At 43.0% G+C, this 25,018-nt stretch overlaps 1 protein-coding gene across 4 annotated transcripts in view; it reads right to left on the reverse strand.

Moving 5' to 3' along the window:
• ptprz1a (protein tyrosine phosphatase receptor type Z1a) overlaps positions 1-25,018 on the reverse strand; it is a 114,349-nt gene that overhangs the window by 51,308 nt on the left and 38,023 nt on the right. For all 4 annotated transcript variants that reach the window (XM_023998799.2, XM_023998798.2, XM_023998797.2 and 1 more), the window contains exons 2-6: positions 18,451-18,531; positions 5,148-5,327; positions 4,454-4,605; positions 1,353-1,448; positions 468-534 (exon numbers count right to left, since the gene is read on the reverse strand). In XM_023998799.2, the coding sequence (XP_023854567.1) occupies positions 468-534; positions 1,353-1,448; positions 4,454-4,605; positions 5,148-5,327; positions 18,451-18,531 (576 nt within the window). The remainder of the gene's footprint in view (positions 1-467; positions 535-1,352; positions 1,449-4,453; positions 4,606-5,147; positions 5,328-18,450; positions 18,532-25,018) is intronic.

Below are 25,018 nucleotides of genomic sequence, written 5' to 3' on the forward strand. Positions count from 1 at the left end.
AAAATGTAGTCGCAATATATGTGCAAGCTGTTTTGACTGGGAAGTATACACTAAGCTTTAGGCTGCAGCACAGTGGAGACATTTCAGGTGCTGTTTCAGTTCCACAGGGGAGGAGCTCCTTGCTGGATGCCGGAGGCTGAGCTCTACAGACATTTGGAGCAAGCCCATGCACATCGACTTTCCACAGGAAGAAAAAACTGGAAAGAACAATTGGCTGGTAAGCTGGATAGCAGCCCAGCTATTTAGTCTCTTAAGTTAAGTTCCAGTCTAAATTAAGTTTATCCCCTGTGTGTGGGATAAATCCTTTTTGTGAACCCATTTATTTGAATAAATACGCCATTGTTCTTGTCAATGTTCCTCATCATTGACATCCTACCAGCCACGCCTAGCAAGTCGTTACATTAAATACACTATTTTAAGGTGAGCATTGGAGGAGTTTAAGGTTACTGTAGGTCAGGTTGGCATACCGAATCGGCTGACACTGTTGACTCCGTCGATAATGGACATGTAGTTGTCATTGTCTTCGATGCCTGTCTGTAAAGAGGGAATGGAAACAGGCTAGTCAGACCTCTCAAAAGTCTACAGTGGCTTCCTCTCCTCTCCTTCACTTTTTTTGTGTCCCTACATTTTTAGGCTGCTTTAAAGCTGTGACCCGCTAAACTGAAGCTAACACTGATGCTAAACTAAGCTGAAGCTAACAATGATGCTAAGCTGAAGCTCACACTGATGCAAGCTAATAGCTAGAGACTGTATAATCCACTGCTGAACCCAAACTCTATAATGCATGTCTAATCTGTGCTCAGTCTGATACTGTGGTGGGTAATCAGTTCCACTATCCTGTCCCTTTTGATATCAGGGTCGGTAGCGGAGTGTAGCCTAATCTAGGGGCCTCGTGTGGAATAATTGTACAAAAAATAATAATAATACTAGCATAGTTTTTTTTCTAAATAATGCTAGCTCACGAGGCCCCTTGATGATGTGAGCCAATTGCCTCTTCTACCTAATGGTAAGTCATGCCATTGCAAGTAGATATGTCATCCCTCATCGACTATGAAAAACCTTGCTGGTATGGGTGGAAAATTATCCACTACACACTCTTGACTCAGGTCATACACACACACACAAATGCATAAACACACAGACAGCGCAAATACACTCTTCCTGTCAGTGTCGACAGCTAATCTACCTAGAGTACCTATCTGCCTGAACCCCCTCAGGAACACCCGCTCCACCCAATCTACCTATAGTACCTACCTACCTAAACCACGCCCCACTGGAGCAACACTTAACACACTATTTGCTCCAGACATGTATTACATGGCCATAGCAAGTCAAAACATACAAACACACACCTCTAACAGCACAGAGAGAGCTGTGATCCTGCCCCCGTCCTTGATGGCCTGGTCTATGGACTCAAAGTGAAGCGCTTCATAACAGTAGATCTGCATCTGGAACAGATAGAGATAAGGTACAGGAGATGGTTGATATCCTATGTACTGTCATTGAACACTACAGTCGTGGCCAAAAGTTTTGAGAATGACACCAATATTCATTTTCACAAAGTCTGCTGACTCAGTGTCTTTAGATATTTTTGTCAGATGTTACWATGGAATACTGAAGTATAATTACAAGCATTTCATAAGTGTCAAAGGTTTTTATTGACAATTACATGAAGTTGATGCAAAGAGTAAATAATTGCAGTGTTGACCCTTCTTTTTCAAGACCTCTGCAATCCGCCCTGGCATGCTGTGAATTAACTTCTGGGCCACATCCTGACTGATGGCAGCCCATTCTTGCATAATCAATGCTTGGAGTTTATCAGAATTTGTGGGGGTTTGTTTGTCCATCCGCCTCTTGAGGATTGACCACAAGTTCTCAATGGGATTAAGGTCTGGGGAGTTTCCTGGCCATGGACCCAAAATATCAATGTTTTGTTCCCCGAGCCACTTAGTTATCACTTTTGCCTTATGGCAAGGTGCTCCATCATGCTGGAAAAGGCATTGTTCGTCACCAAACTGTTCCTGGATGGTTGGGAGAAGTAGCTCTCGGAGGATGTGTTGATATCATTCTTTATTCATGGATGTGTTCTTAGGCAAAATTGTGAGTGAGTCCACTCCCTTGGCTAAGAAGCAACCCCACACATGAATGGTCTCAGGATGCTTTACTGTTGGCATTACACAGGGCTGATGGTAGCGCTCACCTTGTCTTCTCCGGACAAGCTTTTTTCCGGATGCACCGAACAATCGGGAAGGGGATTCATCAGAGAAAATGACTTCACCCCAGTCCTCAGCAGTCCAATCCCTGTACCTTTTGCAGAATATCAGTCTGTCCCCGATGTTTTTCCTAGAGAATAGTGGCTTCTTTGCTGCCCTTCTTGACACCAGGCCATCCTCCAAAAGTCTTGCTGCCATTCCCGAGCAAGCTCTGTACTGGTGGTGCCCCGATCCCGCAGCTGAATCAACTTTAGGAGACGGTCCTGGCGCTTGCTGGACTTTCTTGGGCGCCCTGAAGCCTTCTTCACAACAATTGAACCTCTCTCCTTGAAGTTCTTGATGATCCATAAATGGTTGATTTAGGTGCAATCTTACTGGAAGCAATATCCTTGCCTGTGAAGCCCTTTTTGTGCAAAGCAATGACGGCACGTGTTTCCTTGCAGGTAACCATGGCTGACAGAGGAAGAACAATGATTCCAAGCACCACCCTCCTTTTGAAGCTTCCAGTAAGTTATTCGAACTCAATCAGCATAACAGAGTGATCTCCAGCCTTGTCCTCGTCAACACTCACACCTGTGTTAACAAGAAAATCACTGACATGATGTCAGCTGGTCCTTTTGTGGCAGGGCTGAAATGCAGTGGAAATGTTTTTTTGGATTCAGTTCATTTGCATGGCAAAGAGGGACTTTGTAATTAATTGCAATTCATCTGATCACTCTTCATAACATTCTGGAGTATATGCAAATTGCCATCATACAAACTGAGGCAGCAGACTGTGAAAATTAATATTTGTGTCATTCTCAAAAATATTGGCCACGACTGTACACTGATTTCAATATGTACTGGCTTTCATCAGCCTGACCGCTCAAGAAACAGCTTCAAACTATAACCAGTGCCTGCAACCTGGTTCAGGTTATCAGTCAACCAACCAGAAATGAAATCATCAACAAATATTGATCACATCTTTACTAATGCTGCAGAAATTTGCTTTAAAGCAGTATCCAAATCCATTGGATGTAGTGATCACAATATAGTAGCCATATCTACGAAAACCAAAGTTCCAAAGGCTGGGCCTAATATAGTGTATGTTGATGATGTAAAGAATATTTGCTAATGAGGAGTGTATTGAGTGTAATGAGGAGCAACCAGATGCGGCACTTGACACATTTATGAAATTATTTATTCCAGTTACTAAGCATGCACCCATTAAGAAAATAACTGTAAAAACTGTTAAATCCCCTTGAATTGATGAGGAATTGAAACAGTGTATGGTTGAGAGGGATGAGGCAAAAGGTATGGCAAATAAGACTGGCAGCACAACCGATTGGCAAACGTGCTGCAAATTGAGAAAATCATGTGACTAAATTGACTCAAAAGAAGAAACTACACTATGAAACAAAGATAAATGACAAAGAATGATAGTAAAAAGCTTTGGAGCACCTTAAATAACATTTTGGGCAAAAAGGCAAGCTCAGCTCCATCATTCATTGAATCAGATGGCTCATTCATCACAAACCCACTGATATTGCCAACTACTTTAATGATTATTTTCATTGGCAAGATTAGCAAACTTAGGCATGACATGCCAGCAACAAACGCTGACACTACACATCCAAGTATATTTGACCAAATTATATTATATATTATATAGAAAGACAAGCATTGTAATTTTGAATTCCGTAAAGTGAGTGTGGAAGAGGTGAAAAAATGATTGTTGTCTATCACCAATAACAAGCCACTGGGGTCTGACAACTTGGATGGAAAATTACTGAGGATAATAGTGGACGATATTTCCACTCCTATATGCCATATCTTCATTTTAAGCCTACTAGAAAGTGCGCCGTCAAGCCTGGAGAGAAGAACAAGTCATTCCGCTACCTAAGAATAGTAAAGACCCCTTTACTGGCTCATATAGCCAACCAATCAGCCTGTTACAACCCTTAGTAAACTTTTTAAATTTATTTTTAATGTGACCCGTTTCAGGAAACTAAGCGTAGGTCGCAGGTCACTACTTCACAGGAGAGACATTTGAAAGTAAACTTTTTTTTAATCAAAATGTTTTTTTTGGGGCAGAAATGCCTTCTCGAACATGTGAACTTTCATGTGCCTTAATAACAAACTCGTATGCCATCTGTAAATACGAATACAATTGTTAAATGACGAGCCTAGTTGGTTAAGCCAGAGAAAAAGTCAACCTTCCCGCTAGCCATGATTGTGTGTGAGTGAGTGTCAGGTCTTACCTCCAGGGGGTACTTGACCCCACTGAGACTGTGCTCGGAGCCCTCTGAGGAAGCGTTACAGCGGCCCCAGTGGAAGGTGATTCTCCCCACCTTAAACCTGCCCCTCAGCCCACCTCCACTCACATAGAAGTCCCCCTCTGGGTTCACCGCCACTGGAGAGAACACACACAGAGCATTATTTGAACCCATTAACCAATATACACATACACACACAGTATATTGATGTGGCCTGAAGCCTGCCAATGGAGAACACAAAAACTCTTGCTCTCACGTGTACATGCACATACGCGCACATTCACACGCATATTTACATTCACAGCATGTAGGGTATTATATTTCATGCCAATTTCATACCAAGAAAGGGAAAAACAGCTTAAATGATCTCCCCACCAGAACCAAGTAATTGTACCATCAGTTTAAAAAGTGCCATAAGTATACACTATAACAACAATGCTCAATATTACTATATATTATAATTAGACTGTAATTAACTATAACAACAATGCTCAATATTTGTATATATTATAATTAGACTGTAATTAAGAACCAGACCACCAGGCTCAGAGACAGGCAGTGTGGCTACTGAATAGCTAGCTGACTTAATGGCTGATTATTTTATTGTATTACTTTAGCTTTACAGTTTCATTACTGGCTGGTTTTATGATGAGGCTTCTGGTGACCTGAGAGCTCATACCGGTCTTGCCGTCATTCTTGATGGTGGTCCTATCAGACATCGCCTCCTCCCAGCCCTCAAACTTCAGCTTTTGGAACTGAACTTTGACCTGTGTCAGGTCCTCCTCGATGTTGATGGGCGACTGTCTAGCATTGCTGCATGATGGGTACTTGTTGGCCCAGTTGTTTTGGTTTAGAGTCCCTGCCGAGAGAGAGTTGAAATGTGTTTAATGCATAATAGAAATATATTTGGTGGTGCCTCAGCTATATGAACTTGCCCAAAACAAGTACATATGCCGTTATCCATTACAAAACCCAACCCAGTTGTTTTCCCTTTTTCTGAAGTTTACTCTGGTTTCTTCCTCTCTAATCACGCACTAACTGGTTGCAGGTGTGCTCCTGTGGGAAGCTAATGAGTTAATCACCTTCAGGTGTGTCTGCTTTGATGGGATGTCACTGGGGTGATAGAGGGTAGTGCACACTGCCCATAGACTGTTCACTCCGCTGTCGCAGTCTGGAACCAAGAGTACCTTGAACAGCTTCTACCCCAAAGCAATAAGAATGCTAAATAGTTAGTTAAATAGTTACCAATAGCTACCCGGACTATCTGCATTTACCCTTTGTGCACAAACTTTTTTGACTAATCACAAATACGCTGCTGCTTCTGTTAATTATCTATCCTGTTGCCTAGTCACTTTATTCCTTGTTATATGTACATATCTACCTCAATTAACTCGTACCACTGCACATCGACTCAGTACTGGTGCCCCTTGTATATAGCAAAGTTATCAATGCTTTTATTATTATGTGTTATTACTTTTCTATTATTTCTTGTATCTCTGCATTGTTGGGAAGGGCCCATAAGTAAGTATTTCACTGTTAGTCTACACTTGTTGTTTACAAAACAAGTGACAAATAAAATTTGATTTGAAATTTGATTTAGAACTGTGGAGTTTCTCAAGCCATTCCTGGGGGACCCACAGGGTGTGCACATTTTGGTTTTATCCCAGCACCGATACCTGATTCAAGTTATCGTGGATTGGATGATTTGTTGTGCAGTTGAATCGAGTCCAATCCAATTCTTTCAGATCAACATGAAGAGCTTAGGGGAAAGGGCTAGGGTTGATCTGGGGTTGTGCATAGCACTGATGTGCCTATTCCACACGATAGAACAACTTCATGCAATGCCAATGTTTCATGTTAGGACTAATATGTTGGTAAATACTTAAATTAACTTTCATTCAACATCTGCTCTTGGTTATTCTTTGCTTTGAATGTTCCAACTGGAATCAACTAAGGGTCTGGCAATATCATTTTGAGTGTAAATCAAATCAAACTTTGTCACACGTGCCGAATAAAACAAGTGTAGACCTTACCATGAAATACTTACAAGCCCTTCACCAACAGTGCAGTTCAAGAAGAGTTAAGAAAAGATTGACCAAATAAGCTAAAGTCAAATATAATAAAACGTAACACAATAACGAGGCTATACACAGGGGGTACCTGTACCAAGTCATTGTGCAGGTTAGAGGTAATTTGTACATGTAGGTAGGGGTGAAGTGACGATGCATAGATAATAAACAGCGAGTAGCAGCAGTGTACAAAACAAATGGAGGAGGTGGGGTCCGGTGGCCCTTTGATTAATTGTTCAGCAGTCTTATGGCTTTAGAAGCTGTAGAAGCTGTTAAGGAGCCTTTTGGTCCTAGACTTGGCGCTCCGGTACCGCTTGCCGTGCGGTAGCAGAGAAAACAGTCTGACTTGGGTGACTGGAGTCTCTGACAATTTTATGGGCTTTCCTCTGACAACGCCTATTATATAGGTCCTGGATTTCAGGAAGCTTGGCCCCAGTGATGTACTGGGCCGTACGGACTACCCTCTATAGCGCCTTACGGTCAGATGCCGAGCAGTTGCCATACCAGGCGGTTATGCAACCGGTCAGGATGCTCTCGATGGAGCAGCTGTAGAACCTTTTGAGGATCTGAGAACCCATGCCAAATCTTTTCAGTCTCCTGAGGGGATAAGGTTTTGTCATGCCCTCTTCACGACTGTCTTGGTGTGTTTGGACCATGATAGACAGTTGGTGATGTGGACACCAAGGAACTTGAAACTCTCGACCCGCTCCACTACAGCACTGTTGATGTTAATGGGGGCCTGTTCGGCCCTCCTTTTCCTGTAGTCCACGATCAGCTCCTTTGTCTTGCTCACATTGAGGGAGAGGTTGTTGTCCTGGCACCACACTGCCAGGTCTCTGACCTCCTCCCTATAGGCTGTCTCATCGTTGCCGGTGACCAGGCCTACCACTTGGTTGTATGGGCGTCCTAAAGTGGTCTTTGAGTTGCTTCATTGCTTCTACTGTAACGCAACTTATCCTGTCAAGCCTGTTTGCCAGTCTGTTTCTCCTTTAGCCAACACCTAGCCTATGTCTGGCATGGCACAGACATAGGCTAGGCTAAAACAAGAACACTCACCCATACATCAATGAGTATGGGTGTAGTTTATTTCGCTTGCCTTGAAGTTTCCCCCAGATATATTTGGGATGCATTGCTTAGGCTACATACTGTAAGTATGTAAACACACTTACTGCACACACACCTTCTGAAGGGATCAGACACACACGCACACTTCATTTCTTCTACATTTTTGTCTCTGCATTGTTGGGAAGGGTCCGTAAGTAAGCATGTCACTGTTAGTCTACACGTGTTGTTAACAAAGCAATTTGATTTGATTTACTAGCAGCATTTTATTTCCTTTTCTAACTGAATGTACTGTAAGTCCTGGGGTCCACATACTGCAGACAACCATCTGAGCCAGAGGACAATGTGGCTGAATGAGGTCATACTGGGTTCTGGGTCAGACCATTAGCATGTCAATGGCTACACACACACACAGCAGCAGCAGAGGGGACATGATGCAACAGTCTATTCTCCATCATCTGTCTGTTGTGGGCAATTATAAGTTGCTGCTGGTGTGTGTGTGCGTGTGTGTGTGAGGGAGGGAGAGACACTTTTCGACAAAGTATCAAATGAGGCCACACCAATACAAGTAGCTATTGCACAGTTTAACAGCCTGTGTCACAATATTGTAGATATTTGGATGTTGGAAAAATATGTTATTGAACTTCACATAAAAGTTTTATAGAATGCTATGTGAAAAAGAATAAATACAATTTTCAAAATAAAATGAATTGACGGCCATAATGTGTGCATTGCGCAACTATTCCAGGATGAATCTGTGTGTACACCACGTTGAGGCTCAGATGAAGGGAGGTGGGATAAATGTTTGGTTAAACTTCAGTTCTTTCCATTCAACGAGAGGAGTGCATCTCTGCAAGAGTAAATGAAGTATATTTTTGTCTTTCAATAAGTTGTTGTTGGTATAGTCTGGCTAGGACAGTTCTAGTTAAGTACTGTCCCTCTACCTAGTAGCCTACTTGTACTTGTGGCTGTGAAGTGTTGCTACATTGACTTCAACTGGTTTAAGGTCAATTTGTTTAACAATGAATCCACAGGTGGTTAGGAGTGGAGTGGCACTCTGGCAGAATTGGGGTTAGTGGTTAGCTTTAGGGTTAAGGTTAGCTTTAGGGTTAAGGTTAGCTTTAGGGTTAAGGTTAGCTTTAGGGTTAGCTTTAGGGTTAAGGTTAGCTTTAGGGTTAGGGTTAAGGGTTACGGCTATTTTCTCTAACCACTAAATCTAACCCTCATCTTAACCTTAATCAGTAACCCTAACCCTAGCCACAAACCTTACTCCAAACCTAACCCCTAAACTTAAAATAGCCTTTGAATGGCAATACATTTTAGGTCCCCACGAGGATAGAAGAACAAAACGTGTGTGTGTTTCTATGTGCGTGCGTGCGCGAGTTGAGTGAGTATGTGATCAATAACTACTCTAGTATTTTGAGCTGCCAGTGACATGTAGACTCGTATTTTGAGCTGCCAGTGACATGTAGACTCGTATTTTGAGCTGCCAGTGACATGTAGACTCGTATTTTGAGCTGCCAGTGACATGTAGACTCGTATTTTGAGCTGCCAGTGACATGTAGACTCGTATTTTGAGCTGCCAGTGACATGTAGACTAGTATTTTGAGCTGCCAGTGACATAGTGTTCATTAATCACCGTATTCTTATCGGCAGACTCAATAGCCTTGGTTTCTCAAATGACTGCCTCGCCTGGTTCACCAACTACTTCGCAGACAAAGTTCAGTGTGTAAATTCGGAGGGCCTGTTGTCCGGACCTCTGGCAGTCTCTATGGGGGTACCACAGGGTTAAATTCTCAGACTGACTCTTTTCTCCGTATACATCATATATCAACGATGTCGCTCTTGCTGCGGGTGATTCCCTGATCCACCTCTATGCAGACGACACCATTCTGTATACATCTGGCCCTTCTTTGGACCCTGTGTTAACTAACCTCCAAACAAGCTTCAATGCAATACAACACTCCTTCTGTGGCCTCCAACTGCTCTTAAACGCTAACAAAACCAAATGCATGATTTTCAAACGTTCACTGCCCGCACCCGCCCGCCCGACTAGCATCACTACTCTGGACGGTTCTGACCTAGAATACATGGACAACTACAAATACCTAGGTGTCTGGCTAGACTGTAAACTCTCCTTCCAGACTCATATCAAACATCTCCAATCCAAAATCAAATCTAGAATCGACTTTCTATTTCGCAACAGAGCCTCCTTCACTCACGCCGCCAAACTTATCCTAGTAAAACTGACTATCCTACCGATCCTCGACTTCGGCGATGTCATCTACAAAATAGCTTCCAATACTCTACTCGGCAAACTGGATGTAGTCTATCACAGTGCCATCTGTTTTGTCACCAAAGCCCCATATACTACCCACCACTGCAACCTGTACGCTCTAGTTGGCTGGCCCTCGCTACATATTCGTCGCCAGACCCACTGGCTCCAGGTCATCTATAAGTCTATGCTGGGTAAAGCTCCCCCTTATCTCAGCTTAATGGTCACGATGACAACACCCACCCGTAGCACATGCTCCAGCAGGTATATCTCACTGGTCATCCCCAAAGCCAACACCTCCTTTGGCCGCCTTTCCTTCCAGTTCTCTGCTGCCAGTGACTGGAACGAATTGCAAAATTGCTGAAGCTGGAGACTTACATTTTCCTCACTAACTTTAAACATCAGCTATCTGAGCGGCTAACCGATCGCTGCAGCTGTACATAGTCCATCTGTAAATAGCCCACCCAATCTACCTACCGCATCCCCATATTGTTTTTATTTACTTTGCTGCTCTTTTGCACACCAGTATCACTACTTACACACCATCATCTGATCATCTATCACTCCAGTGTTAATCTGCTAAATTGTAATTACTTTGCTACTATGGCCTATTTATTGCCTTACCTCCTCATGACATTTGCACACACTGTATATAGACTTTCTTTTTTTTCTATTGTGTTATTGACTGTACGCTTGTTTTTACCATGTAACTCTGTGTTGTTGTTTCTGTCGCACTGCTTTGCTTTATCTTGGCCAGGTCGCAGTTGTAAATGAGAACTTGTTCTCAACTAGCTTTCATGGTTAAATAAAGGTGAAATAAAATAAAAAATAATTAAGAATAATAGTTGCTTGTGACTGGCTTGTCTTGCATGTGTGTGAGTAATGAAATAACAGATAACCACGGAGAGAGTGAATTAATGTAAGATTACTCAAGAAATCTGTCATGAATTTTGACGTTTATGCAGAGGATATCTTTGTCTAACTAAGATGTTTAGTGCAGTATTTCTACATTTTAAAATGTGCATGAAAACATCTCGTTGAATGACAAAGACTTTATTGAAGAATCCCTACTGTTGACCAATCACCGACGAAGGGGCATAGAATTTGTCTCCAAACTTCGGCTTGCCTCCAGAAAAAAGGAGATCTTATACATTTTGTTCAATGAGATAATGTCAGTCAGTTTACATGACTTTTATGAGTTATGAAGCCTTTATGCGCTTTATGTGCTTATTTCGATTACATAAATGCTTAAATTCACAAAAAAGGACGTCAGCTGCTGAAAATGATCTCATAGAACAAAACGTAGAAGATCTCCTAAGCCTGTGACCTATTTTCAGCGTTTATCCTACACCCCCCCCCCCCCCCCCCCCCCCCCCAAAAAAAACAAACATGAATTCCCCCATAGTCTTTGGCCAACAAGCCAAGGCAGAGTTAGCCTCCGTTAGTGCCTACAAAAAGACACCATTACTGTTGCTTTCTATGCAAGTCATAGTGACTAGTTTGGTTTCATAAATAGCTTTTTAAACAGGGACGCTGAAGATACCTGGGAATTAATGTCCTATTTGAAAATCATCTGAACCCATTCCAGTTTCCCTCCTTGGTCTCATTTGGGGATTTGCATTTGAATATGTTTAATTAATTTGATCTCATGAATCCTAAGATGTTTGACAGAGTGGTTTGGTATGTGTTGTGGAGAGAGAAACCAGGAAATGTATTGGTTATCATTGGAGGCCATTTAGGGCCTCGTTCCAATAGGAAATGGCATGGCCTCGCTCTCTCTCCTTTTCTACATGACCACTGTAGGTGAAAAGACTGGACAAGTTTAAACGAAATGCTTTAAATGATTAAGTAGGCATATTGGCCTATGCTTGGGTTATCAGATGGGGAGATGACACTAAAGTTCAGGTCAGAATATGACCCTCAATTTCTTTTCAACTAATTGTTGACAGCATCTAAAAATATGCACAATACTGGTGTGTCGCAATACACTATCTCTTGCACAGTTTAACACACACACACACACACACACACACACACACACACACACACACACACCACACACACACACACACCACACACACACCACACACACACACACACACACACACACACACACACACACCACACACACACACACACACACAACACAATACACTACAACACACACACCAGTGGAGGCTGCTGAGGAGAGGACAGCTTTTAATAATGGCTGGAATGGATTTGGTGGAATGGTGTCAACCACATGGAAACCTTGTGTTTGATACCATTCTATTGACTCCATTCCAGCCATTATTATGTCCTCCTTTCAGCAGCCTCCACTGACACACACAACCCCCCGGGACACCTGGGACTCTCTTCGAGGTACTCTGCTTTAGTTTTTTTCAGCCATGGAGAATTCCCTGGTGGTGAGAGAATTCCCTGTGCTAGTCTCTGGGACCCATATTCGGAAAGTAGGGCACATTGAGCTCCTGGTCAGGAGCTGCTGTTTAGCCTAGCAGTGCTTGTCTGATCTGTTTTGGATGAGACATGACATGGGTTAGGAGTAGCCATTACAGCATAGACTGTGTAGCAAAAATGTGTATTTCTCTTCAATTACAGTAGATACAGTTTTATATTATTGGGATGATAATATTATATGCAGAGTTGCCAAAGAGTGAGTAATAAAGCATATTCTACAAAAGAGATGTATACTTTTGCATGGAAATTTACTATGAATATTTACTATGACCCTCAGGCAGTGGCACACAATCATCTATCTTTCTTCCCCATCTATCTCGCGGTCTTTCACTAGATATGACAAGGAAAAATATCCTCTCTTCCCCCTCTCTATCACTCTGTTCTCCCCTCTCTCACTCTCTCTGTCACTGTCTAGACTTCCCCCTACCCCTCTCCCAACTCTCTCTCTCTCTCTCCCGCTTCCCTTTGCTCTCTTTACCACACAGCTCTCCCATACCTCCCCTCTCGTCTCGCTCAGCGTCACAACAAACTGAATCTGCTTGACACACGAGACTGGCACAACAATGGGGCATTATGGGGCCAGGGGGGCAGGCAGACAGGGACACCCCTCATCCTGACTGCCAATGCCAGCTTAAACATGCCCCAGCCCCTCGCCCACGCCCCTGCCCGGCTGTCCTTGATAAAATTTGATCTATAGGCCTATTGCATAAATAGCATCAAGAGAGAACCCAGTGCTGGTCCAATGGCCATATGAACGCTACACTGACCCTTGAATAACTAAGATTAAAAAAGATCCCAGATAATGTTCAATGTCGCCATTGTCATTTATCTGCTCTAACCTTGGCTCTTGGACCCGATACGGTCCTATATGTGGACCTGGATCTGGATTGGGGCCATATGGGGAACGGTAAGGGTTATTCTGATGAGGGTCAAGGTCATTAGGGCCCAGAGCCTCGCCGTGGAGGGAGCCTGCAGCCTCTAGGCCAATGTCCATGCCATTGGCGTCGGAAGAGCCACATAGGGAGTGGTCAGGGACAGGGGTCGAATAGTTTTGATCTCATTCTGCAGAACGCTGAAAAGGTGTTGCATCGCCTTCCACTGCCGCTCCTGTTATTCGGCCTCCCACTCCAGCCTGATGTCTTGCGCCTGCTGCAAGACATCAGGCTGCTCCTGAACAGAAGGGCCATCTCCTCCAATGAGGTCACCCCTGGATCGTCTGGTATGGGCCCTCTTCCTTCAGCCCCGCCTTCAGTCCCACCCTCCACATGGAGAGGTGGTCCCGGTCCTGGTTTTTCTTTGTACCGTATTGGTCCAATGTTTGGTCCTCTTGTTTAAAAAAATAAAAAGATAAAACAAATTAACCTAAGCTAAGCAACCGCTACCCTGCTGATCATCCCACCACTGCAACCATATGTCAGCGAGGCAACGACCAAAGAGGCAACGAGAGACAGCTGAGTAGGGTGCAATCAATATATGGGTTTTAATCCTCGAATTTGAAAGGCTTTTTATTCCTCAAATTTGAAAGGCTGCATACCAGGCGGTGATGCTACCTGGTGGTGATGCAACCAGTCAAGATGCTCTATATGGTGCAGCTGTAGAACTTTCTGAGGATCTGAGGGCCCATTCCAAATCTTTTCAGCCTCCTGAGGGGGAAGAAGCATTGTCGTACCCTCTTCACAACTGTGTTGGTGTGTGTGGACCATGATAGATTCTTAGTGATGTGGACATAGAGGAACGTGAAGCTCTCGAACCGCTCCACTACAACCCAGTCAATGTGATGGGGGCGTGCTCGGCCCTCTGTTTTCTGTAGTCCATGATCAGCTCCTTTGTCTTGCTGGCGTTGAGGGAGATGTTGTCCTGGCACCGCTGCCAGGTCTCTGACCTCCTCCCTATAGGTGTTGTTGGTGATCAGGCCTACCACGTCGTGTCGTCAGCAAACATGATGGTGTTGGAGTCATGTGTAGCCACACAGTTGTGGGTGAACAGGGAGTACAGGACGAGACTAAGCACGCACCCCTGCAGGGCCCCCACGTTGAGGGTCAGCGTGGTGGATGTGTTGTTGGCTACCCTCACCACTTGGGGGCAGCCCATCATTAAGTCCAGGATCCAGTTGCAGAGGGAGGTGTTTCATTCCAGGGGCCTTAGCTTAGTGATGAGCTTGGAGGGCACTATGGTGTTTATTTGTTTTATATATACATATATATTTTTCAATTTATGCCAGTTCCTTTCAGCCAATTTGTATCTTTAATATATCGCAGGCAAACAAGTTCCCTACCTTCTCCACTTGCCTCCTCCATGTTTGTGGAAGTGCTGCAATCAGTTGGTTGTAAATTTGGATTGAGCAAATATTCCCATATATTTTCGATAACTGCATATGTGACATAACTCCTCCGTTTCTATTCATAATATAATTATATTTTTAAACATTTTGCCCATAAAGAATGTTTTTTTTATTAATCAGTATATTTGAGTTTAACCCTAACATTTGTTCTAATATTTGTTCTGTCTTTTCCGGAGGATAAAACTGATTGTAACCAGCTTTGTATGGCTTGTTTAAGAAAGGGCGATACTTTAAACAATTATTTTCAATTAGTCGTAAATGAGAAGTTGTAATCTGTATAAAGGCAAAAAGGCAATTTTTTAACAAATTATGAGCCTTTCTTAATCTACTGGAGAACCATTTTGGGTTTAAGTATAATTTATGTATGAGTGAAGCTTTTAGTGAAAGGTTTAAAGCTTTACTATTTAATATTTGTAGCGTTCAGCACTATGGTGTTTAACGCTGAGCTGTAGATAATGAACAACATTCTCACATAGGTGTTCCTCTTGTCCAGGTGGGAGAGGCAAGTGAGGAGTGGAATAGAGATTGTGTCAGCTGTGGATCTGTTGGGGTGGGTCTGGATTGGAGTGGGTCTGGAATGAGGGTGGTGTGAGCCATGACCAGCCTTTCAATACATTTCATGCCTACAGATGTGAGTGCTATGCATTCAATAATAGATCCAGATAAGGTGTAGGGTTGAGCGAGGCATTTTTCCCAAAAATGATGCTATTAGTTTGAGATATTTAGCACCAGACTATTGCTAGTTACCCATTCGAAAACTGACTGGAGATCTATGTTAAGGGTGTCAGTTATTTATTTTACTGTTACAGCCGACGTGTAAACTGAGTCGTCAGTGTGTATGGATACACAGTCTTTAATAAATGTCAGTCAAAGGTCATTAGTAAAACACAGAAAACAATAATGGTCCAAGCCGGCTACCCTGCGGTGCATCACACCGAATTTGTATAAGAGAGGCTTCCATTAAAGAAAACCCTTTGTGTTCTATTGGATAGGTAACTGTCCATCCATGATATGGCAGAGGATGTTAATCCGTAACATCAATGTTTTTCACTTAATATGTCATTGAGTAAATTGGAGGTGTACCTGTGGATGTATTTCAAGGCCTAGCTTCAAGCCCTGACCTCAATCCTATAGAAAATGTGTGGGTAGTACTGAAAAAGTGTGTGCGAGCAAGGAGGCCTACAAACCTGACTCAGTTATACCAGCCATGTCAGGAGGAATGGGCCAAAATTCAACCAACTTATTGTGGGAAGCTTGTGGAAGGCTACCCCAAAAGTTTGACCCAAGTTAAACAATTTAAAGGCAATGCTACCAAATACTAATTGAGTGTATGTAAACTTCTGACCCACTGGGAATGTAATGAAAGAAATAAAAGCTGAAATTAATCATTCTCTCTTCTATTATTCTGACATTTAACATTCTTAAAATAAAGTCGTGATCCTAACTGACCTAAGACAGATAATTTGTACTTGGATTAAATGTCAGGAATTGTGAAAAACTGAGTTTAAATATTATTTGGCTAAGGTGTATGTAAACTTCCGACTTCAACTGTATAGACTACAAACCACTGACGCAGACCTTTGGAACATCTACATTAAAAAATTATAATAAATCAATTTAATATAGCCTACACCATCACAATAAAGCCATTATTTATTTTAGGTCTAAAGAAACATATTATGAAGAAAATGTAGTCTATTTCAGAAGAACAGAATAGCATAATCTGAGTTGTTAGGCCCTGATCTCGCTATGCCATATGGCTGTGGGCTACACTAGTTCATTTAGCAGACAAGATTTTCTTAAAATTCTGTGGCATTATATTATTTTATAGTATGAAGAATACAATTGCACATAGCTGAATAAAATAAAAATTATATTTTCTCCAAACGATTTCTTAGGGTGTGCGCACATGTAGCTATTCTGTGTTGAGTGGTTAACAAAGAAACAGGTACTCCTATATGCTTAATTTAGAGTTATTAATGTAACTTTAGTTGTGATAAAAATGTTGGGCTATATATTTTATGCCTCCTTTTTCTTATGTTTGGATTTTTAATACATTCTAAGGCTCCATGATGCAACTCTAATGATGATTTGAAAAAAGTTGCATGAAAGGCATGAGCTCTGCTTTGTTTCTTGTGCAGGCTGCACACTTCATCAGTCTCTCATTCACAATTTGACAAGCACTTGATAATATTCTCACCAGGATTTCTCGAATTTCCCGGTGGCATCCCTCTTGTGTGACCATAATGCCCTCCCAAAAATCTATGCCTTTTGCGGCTAATGTGGCCGTCGTGCCCTTGGGCTGAATATAATAATTATAATTCCCTTCTTCCGGTTGCCATTTGCAGTGCTCTGAAGCACCTCTCACTCACATGGCTCGCTCAGATATTTTTTGTATATGTGGACACCCCTTCAAATTGGTGGATTTGAGCACACAGCCATGCAATCTCCATAGACAAACATTGTCAGTAGACTGGTCCATACTGAAGAGCTCAGTGACTTTCAAATGTGGCACCATCATAGGATGCCACCTTTCCAACAAGTCAGTTCGTAACATTTATGCCCTGCTAAAGCTGCCTCGGTCAACTGTAAGTGCTGTTATTGTGAAGTTGAAACGTCTAGGAGCAGCAACGGCTCAGCCGTGAAGTGGTAGGTCATACAAGCTCACAGAACGGGACCGCTGAAGCGCTCTCATAAGTGGTGGAAAAAGTACCCAATTGTCATACTTGAGTAAAAGTAAAGATACCTTAATAGAAAACGACTCGAGTAAAAGTCAAAGTACTTGGTTTTAAATATACTTAAGTATCAAAAGTAAAAGTATAAATCATTTTAAAAAAAGACGGCACAATTTCCTTGTTTTTGTTAATTTACAGATAGCCGGGGCACACAAACACTCAGACATAATTTACAAAGAAAGCATTTGTGATCAGAGGTAGGGATATTCTCCTGATAACTATGTGAATTGGACCATTTTCCTGTCCTGCTAAGCATTCAAAATGTAATGAGTACTTTTGTGTGTAAGGGAAAATGTATGGAGTAAAAACTAAATTATTTTCTTTAGGAATGTAGTGAAGTAAAAGTTGTCAAAAATATAAATAGTAAAGTAAAGTACAGATCCCCCAAAACACTACTTAAGTAGTACTTTCAAGTATTTTTACTTAAGTACTTTACACCACTGGCTCTCATGAAGTATTACATTAGATTTTCGATTACAGAGTGATTCGAGTGACAATAGAGTGCTGAGTACCAGCCAGAATAGCAAGTTTGGTAGGCTACTAATGACCATCAGCAGCTTCAGAGCTTGGAGAAGCCTAGTTACCGTGACTAAATGGTCACAAGGAATTTGACTGCGGTCATGACTCGTGATCGCCGGTGTGGCGGTAATATGGTCACCATAACAAGCCCTAGCCAGGACCATTCACAGTTGAGCTCACTCGGTTTAGCTCAATGCTGATTGGGTATTATTATTATTAAAAACATTTATCAAGGGAGGCCAAATGGTTGCTGGCTTCCTTTGCATTCAATGCTGCGGGCGGCAACAACGTCATACTATTTTGGACCAGACAGCATCAGATAGATGGCCTACACATACAGAAAGGCTCTGTTTCGCTTGCTCTGATGCTTTCTCCGGTGAGATACATTCAGCCTCTTGAAGGAAAATTATGAAACACAGAGAGACGAAAGATACATTTGCTCTACATCTTGTATTTATTCTAATGTATCCCATTGAGAGAGACATTGAAAATTAAACCAAACTCGTGGTCCACTCCACACTCACCCGCATAGGACCAGTCGATGTCATCAGCGAATTTGCGCTGGGCGGCCTGGGCCCGGTGTCCGTATCCTTGCACAGGTCCAGCTGCAACAGAAATCAACTCTTTCTCAAAAACAGCTCTGTTTAAGGCCTCTATGACCAAAAATGTAATTTCATTAAATCAGGCATAATTATTATCATGGAATCAGAATTATTATACGTTCACACAGCCTCTCAATCCTCCTAAGTTGGTCTGGTTTTATTCGAGAATTGAAAGACATCCATATCCCTTTGAGGGATCAAACTCATGATACACTCATTCCAAAAGATCATTGGAAAAAACAAACAATTTGTTATTACACATTACAATATTGCAAATAGGCCATTATGGATAGTGCAACATTGAGAAAATCTCAGCAAAAGAAACGCTCTCTGAGCTTGTACAATAAAAACGGTCGGTTATGTTTTCCTTCTGAAGAAATTTCCTCCAGTTTGGGAATAATGAGTAAGACTCAGATCTACAGCACACAGACTATTAACATAATGCACTCTGGGGGACGTCTGTGGAGTACATCCATGTTTGTTCACGTGTCTCTAAAAACCACACACACACATCACCAGACATAATAATCCCTGCTTTTCACTGTCATTTGAACTAGTGCTGCAGAATGATTAGGAGGTGATAGTGTATCATTATGATGCCCTACTAGTCCTGTGTGGGTAATGAATTGGAGCCAGAGCTCTCAGGGCCACACTGCCAGGTCATTATGGAAGAGTTAGTCTGTCAGAACCAAAATGCCTCATTAGCATAGCTAGCACAAAGCAACTGCTCACTAAAGCATAGGGAAACCAAATACACCAAACGTTCTCCTGCAGCGTTAATAACTCCAAATGTTTCCAAAACGCAGGGAAGTCAGGTAGTGACCCATTTCCCGGAGCGACTGAAACAGCACCCAATGTTCTGTAACATCACTGTGAATGTTGCTGATCAAAACCAGAACAACTGACTAGGAGAGGGTGGATTACCTGCTTCACCTTTTGCAACCATAATCAACCTTAAAAAATGCATTCCTCCATGCTTTAGCATCTACAAAATATTATCTAGGGGATAAAATAAACTTGTTTTCCTCTATGACAAACAAATTCACTTAGTGATACTTCGCGATTTCCCCCCAGAATCAGATGGACTGATGTTTATGTTTATGTCTGTGTCCAGTATGAAGAAAGTTAGAGGTGCTATAGTGAGCCAATGCTAACTAGCATTAGCACAATGACTGAAAATCTATGGGTACCTGCTAGCATCTGACTCTGGGGAAGTAGATATAGGGCCTTATTGCCAAAATCCCAAAGTGTACCGTTAAAAATGCACTTAGTACTCGAAACGTCTATGTAAAAAAAAAAAAAACATAGCACGGTTGGGGTCAGCACAATAGTCTGAAAAGGGTCTTAAACCATGACAAAGTCTTGGCCTGATCTGACTCTAGTTGGATGAAGATAAAGAGGAGGCCTCATGCTGTGTTTGACTATTTTCATGTTTGGCTGGGATATATTGTCAATCTAATACGGGATTATATGTCTCCGAGTACCAGAAACAAGCTGTCCCTCTCGCAGGACAGAAATGTGTGGTTTATGACCGAGCAAAAGTCTCCTTCACTCATAATCTTCCCAAAGTATCATACAGTAACTCTAAAGTGATCATTGAGGATATCATCCAAAAGGTGCAAACGGTTATAGTCAGCATAAAATAATAATTACCTAGGAAGGTAGAATAAAGTAATAAATAGCTCTCTTTTCTTTTCTCATACTCTTCATTTTCAGCTCTATCTGGTGGTCTTCCTCACATTGTTGGACCTCAGTTGTCCATGCCTGTTTAACACCGTGGTCAGCCAAGGGTCGTGTTGGCCTTAAACCAAAGTGTTTTCTTTCCAACACAGGGATATCGCTACCATGGCTTCCCATCTTCCTCTCCTCTCCCTTGCTGATCTGAGAGATATGAGAGTCTAAGATATTTGGCTTATCCCTGTGTTTGGCTTATCCCTTTCAACTTTTCATATTATTTTACACGTCCTATTCTTTATTTTTGTCTCCCTTTTTGTCTCCAATTTCATGATATCCAATTGGTAGTTACAGTCTTCTCTCATCGCTGAAACTCCTGTATGGACTCAGGAGAGGCGAAGGTTTGAGAGCCGGGCGTCCCCCGAAACACGACCCTGCCAAGCCGCACTGCTTCTTGACTCAAATGCCCAATTAACCCAGAAGCCAGCCTCTAGGAGGAAACACCGTACACCTGGCGAGTGTGTCAGCGTGCACTAACCAGGACGACGCTGGGCCAATTGTGCGCCGCCCCATTGGTCTCCCGGTCGGCTGCGACAGAGCCTGGACTCGAACCCAGAATCTCTAGTGGCACAGCTAGCAGTGCTTTAGACCACTGCGCCATTCGGGAAGCAACATGTCCTATTCTTTTACCTGTCCTATTTTTTTACCTTCCCAATTATTTCACCTGCTCAATTATTGTACCTATCCTATTCTTGTGCTATTCTTTAACACTCAGGAGGCAACATGTCCTATTCTTTTACCTGTCCTATTCGTTTACCTGTCTTATTCTTTTACCTGTCTTATTCTTAAAGTTCAGTGCGGATGAGGGAACGGGTACAAGGACAGGATGCATGTTATGACCATTGAGATACATCCCCAGTGTCCCTGTCTCGCTGACCTTCTGACACAGACTATACAGAAAGGAATGCTAGCCAGCAATTATGTTTTCCACTACTGGGACGCAAATCAGCCAATTCATGTCGCTGTATTCCCCCACCCCCCACCCCCCCGGTTGGACATACGGAGCTCAGTAGTTGTGGATCTTACTATGTCCATCTCCTCCTACAACTACTGAGCTCCCTCTCTCCCTCTCTCCCTCTCTCTACATCTCTCTCTCTCACTCTGAATAAACGAGAAAGGAACCTGCTAAATTATGGACCAACTCTTCAGGGGGAAATGGACTATAGAGTGTGTAAACAATTGCTTTGACATGAAACACCTGTCCATTTCCAGCACCAGTTCGTTCAATAGGTGCGATTCTATTACACAATGTGTGTGTGTGTGTGTGCATGCACGTCTGCTTGACATCATATGTGTGTTTGTGTGTGTTGTACACTTGGCGGTGTTGTGTTTGCGCGTGTGTGTCCAGTCAAGTGCACCATTCATCTCCCTATTTCCTTTCAATAGAGGATTACAGTCTGGCTCGTCTTAGACTTGCTTTGTCTGGTGATTGTCCTTGACCATGACAAATGACATTACCTTTCCTTTTTAAGGATCACTGGTGCATCTGTGACTGAAAGGGAACAGGTAAGCTTTCTTACACTGACAATCTATTGATTAACTCATTGTGGCGCAATGCCTCCATTTGTGGCTGTTATGCATGAAAACTACAATTGGCTTGACAAACATTGAGTATCTTTCAAAAATGCATTGTGAGAAAATACTCAACGATGTAAAAAGGAGATTTGATAGTGAACATCTATTTTAAATGACTTGTACAGTGCTACATCTCATCTACAGGTTTTTCTTTATTTTTACTATTTTCTACATTGTAGAATAATAGCGAAGACATCAAAACTATGAAATAACACACATTCAATCATGTAGTAACCAAAAATATGTTAAATCAAAACGTATTTTATATTTGAGATTCTTCAAAGTAGCCACCCTTTGCCTTGACAGCTTCGCAGACTCTTGCCATTCAACCAGCTTCATGAGGTAGTCACCTGGAATGCATTCCAATTAACAGGAGTGCCTTGTTAAAAGTTAATTTGTGGAATTTATTTCCTTCTTAATGCGTTTGAGCCAATCAGTTGTGTTGAGTAGGTATGTCCAAACTTTTGACTGGTACTGTAGCTATCACAAGAGGTCCGTGCCAAGTAACTGATAGCTACACTCCCAGACAGGCAGGTAGCCTAGCACAGGGAGAGGAGAGAGAGACAACACACCCACAGACTCACATATAGAGATGTGAGACTGCAGAGAGAGAGAGAGAGAGAGGAGAGACACACACACAGAACAACTAATAGAGAGACGCAAGAGAGGAGAGAGAGAGATGAGAGTACACACACAACAGACACATATAGAGAGACGCAGAGAGAGAGAAGAAGAGGACGAGAGACACACACACAGAACACATTATAGAGAAGACGCAAGAGAGGAGAGAGAGAGAGAGACCACACACAGACACACTATAGTAGAACGCAAGAGACGAGAGATGAGAGAGAGAGATGAGAGAACGAGAGAGTAGAGAGAGAGAGAGAGACGAGAGAGAGAGAGAGAGAGATGGAGAGAGAGAAGGAGAGAGAGACACACAACAGAGAGAGAGAGACACATCACAAAGCAGAGAGAGAGACACACACAAAGACGTGAGAGAGAGAAACACACAAAGAGAGAGAGAGACACACACACAGGAGAGAGAGAGAGCACACATCACCGAGAGAGAGAGACACACACACAGGAAGAAAGAGAGCAGACGACAGAGACAGAGACACACAGTCAGAGGAGCAAACACGCAGAGAGAGAGACACAGAGAGAGCAGAACACAGCACGGGAGAGGCGAGAGACACAACAGAAGAGAGGGAGAGAGGAAAGACAACCACGGATACGGAGAGAGACGCATCACGACATAGAGGAAGAGAGAGAGACACACACACACAGACACACAGAGCGAGGAGGAGAAGACACGAGAGAGAGAAAGAGAGGACACAGACAGAGAAAGATAGAGAGACGAGAGGAGAGGAAAGGAGAAACGAGAAAGGAGGACCACAGAGGCAGAGGAGAAAGAGAACAGCGAGACGAGAAGAGAGAAAGGACACAGAGGAGAGAGAAAAAAGAGAAAGAATGGACACAGAGAGAGAGAGCAGAGAGAGAGAAAGGACACAGAGAAGAGAGAAAGATTGAAGAAAGCAACACAACGAGAGAAGAAAGAGCAGAAAGAGGACACAGAGAGAGAGGAACAAGAGAGAAAGAGACACTAGCAGAGAGAGAGATTGAGGAGAAAAGAGACACAGAGAGAGAGAGAAAGAAGAGAAAGAGACAGAAGAAGAGAAAAGAACACAGAGAGAGGAGAGAGATGAAGAAAGAGACCACACAGGCGAGAAGGGAGAAAGAGAGCAGCATATAAAGAGACACAGAGGAGAGCAGAAAGAGAGAAAGAACACAGAGAGAGAGAGAAAGACGAGAAAGATTGACACAGAGAAGAGAGAAAGAGAGAAAGGAGACACAGAGATTAGAGAGAAAGAGAGAAAGAGGACACAGCCGAGAGAGAGAACAGACTCGAGAAAGAACACAGAGAGGAGAGAGAAAGAGAGAGAGAGACACAGAGAGACGAAGAAGAGAGATAGACACAGAGAGAGGAAAAAGACGACATGAGACAGAGGACAGAAGAGAGACCACACAAAGACAAGAGAGAAGAACAGGAGAGAGAGAGCAGAGAGAGAGAGACAGAGAGAGAGAGAGAAAAGAGAGAAAAGAAAAGAGAGGAGAGGAGATGAGGAAAGAAGAAAGAGAGTAGAGAAGAGAAAGAAAAGAGGAGAGAGAGCGGAGGAGAGACACACAAAGACAGAGAGAGAGAGAGACATAACAAGAGAGGGAGCAAAGAAAGAACACCCAGAGAAGAGTAGACACAACCCACACACAGAGAGAGAACAGAGTAAAGGTAGAGAGGGAGAGAGAGAAAAGAGGGACACAACACACACACACACAGGGAGGAGAGAGAGAGACACCCAAAGAAAGCGAACACAGAGAAGGAAAACCACAAGAGAGAGAAAGAGACACACAAGAAGAAAGTCCTCACAGAGAGGAGAAAGAGACACACAGAGAGAGAAAGGACACACAACAGAGCGAGACACGAAGGAGAGAACACACACACTGGGGATAGAGGAGAGAGACACCACCACACGGGATGAGGAGAGAGGAACCACGAGAAGAAGACCCACACAGAGGGAGAGCACACAGGGAGAGAGACGACACACACGGGAGGAGAGAACACCACACATGGGAGAGAGAGAGACCACCACACACGGAGAGCGAGAGAGCACAACCAGGGAGAGGAGAGAGACACACACACGGGAGAGGAGAGAGGAACACACCGGGCGAGAGAGAGACACACACACGGGAAGAGGAGAGAGACCACGAAGGAAGACCGAACACGGGAGAGGAGAGAGACACGACACGACGGAGAGGAGAAGAACAAGGGAGAGGCACACACACGGGGGAGACAGGAGGGAGAGAGACACACACACGCGAAGAGAGAGAGACACACACACGGGAGAGGAGAGAGACACACACACGGGAGAGGAGAGAGACACACACACGGGAGAGGAGAGAGACACACACACGGGAGAGGAGAAAGAGAGAGAGAGAGGCTCATGCTCAACATGAACAACAACTCTATTAATTCAGAATAGAAAAAAAAGTAACTTTGAAGCTAGGGGGCAGTATTTTTATGTTTGGAAAAATAACGTTCCCAAAGTAAACGGCCTATTTCTCAGGCCCAGATGCTAGAATATGCATATAATTGGCAGACTAGGATAGAAAACACTCTGTCAAAATA

Source organism: Salvelinus sp. IW2-2015, linkage group LG13 (genome assembly GCF_002910315.2).
Source record: "Salvelinus sp. IW2-2015 linkage group LG13, ASM291031v2, whole genome shotgun sequence".
NCBI lineage: Eukaryota > Metazoa > Chordata > Actinopteri > Salmoniformes > Salmonidae > Salvelinus > Salvelinus sp. IW2-2015.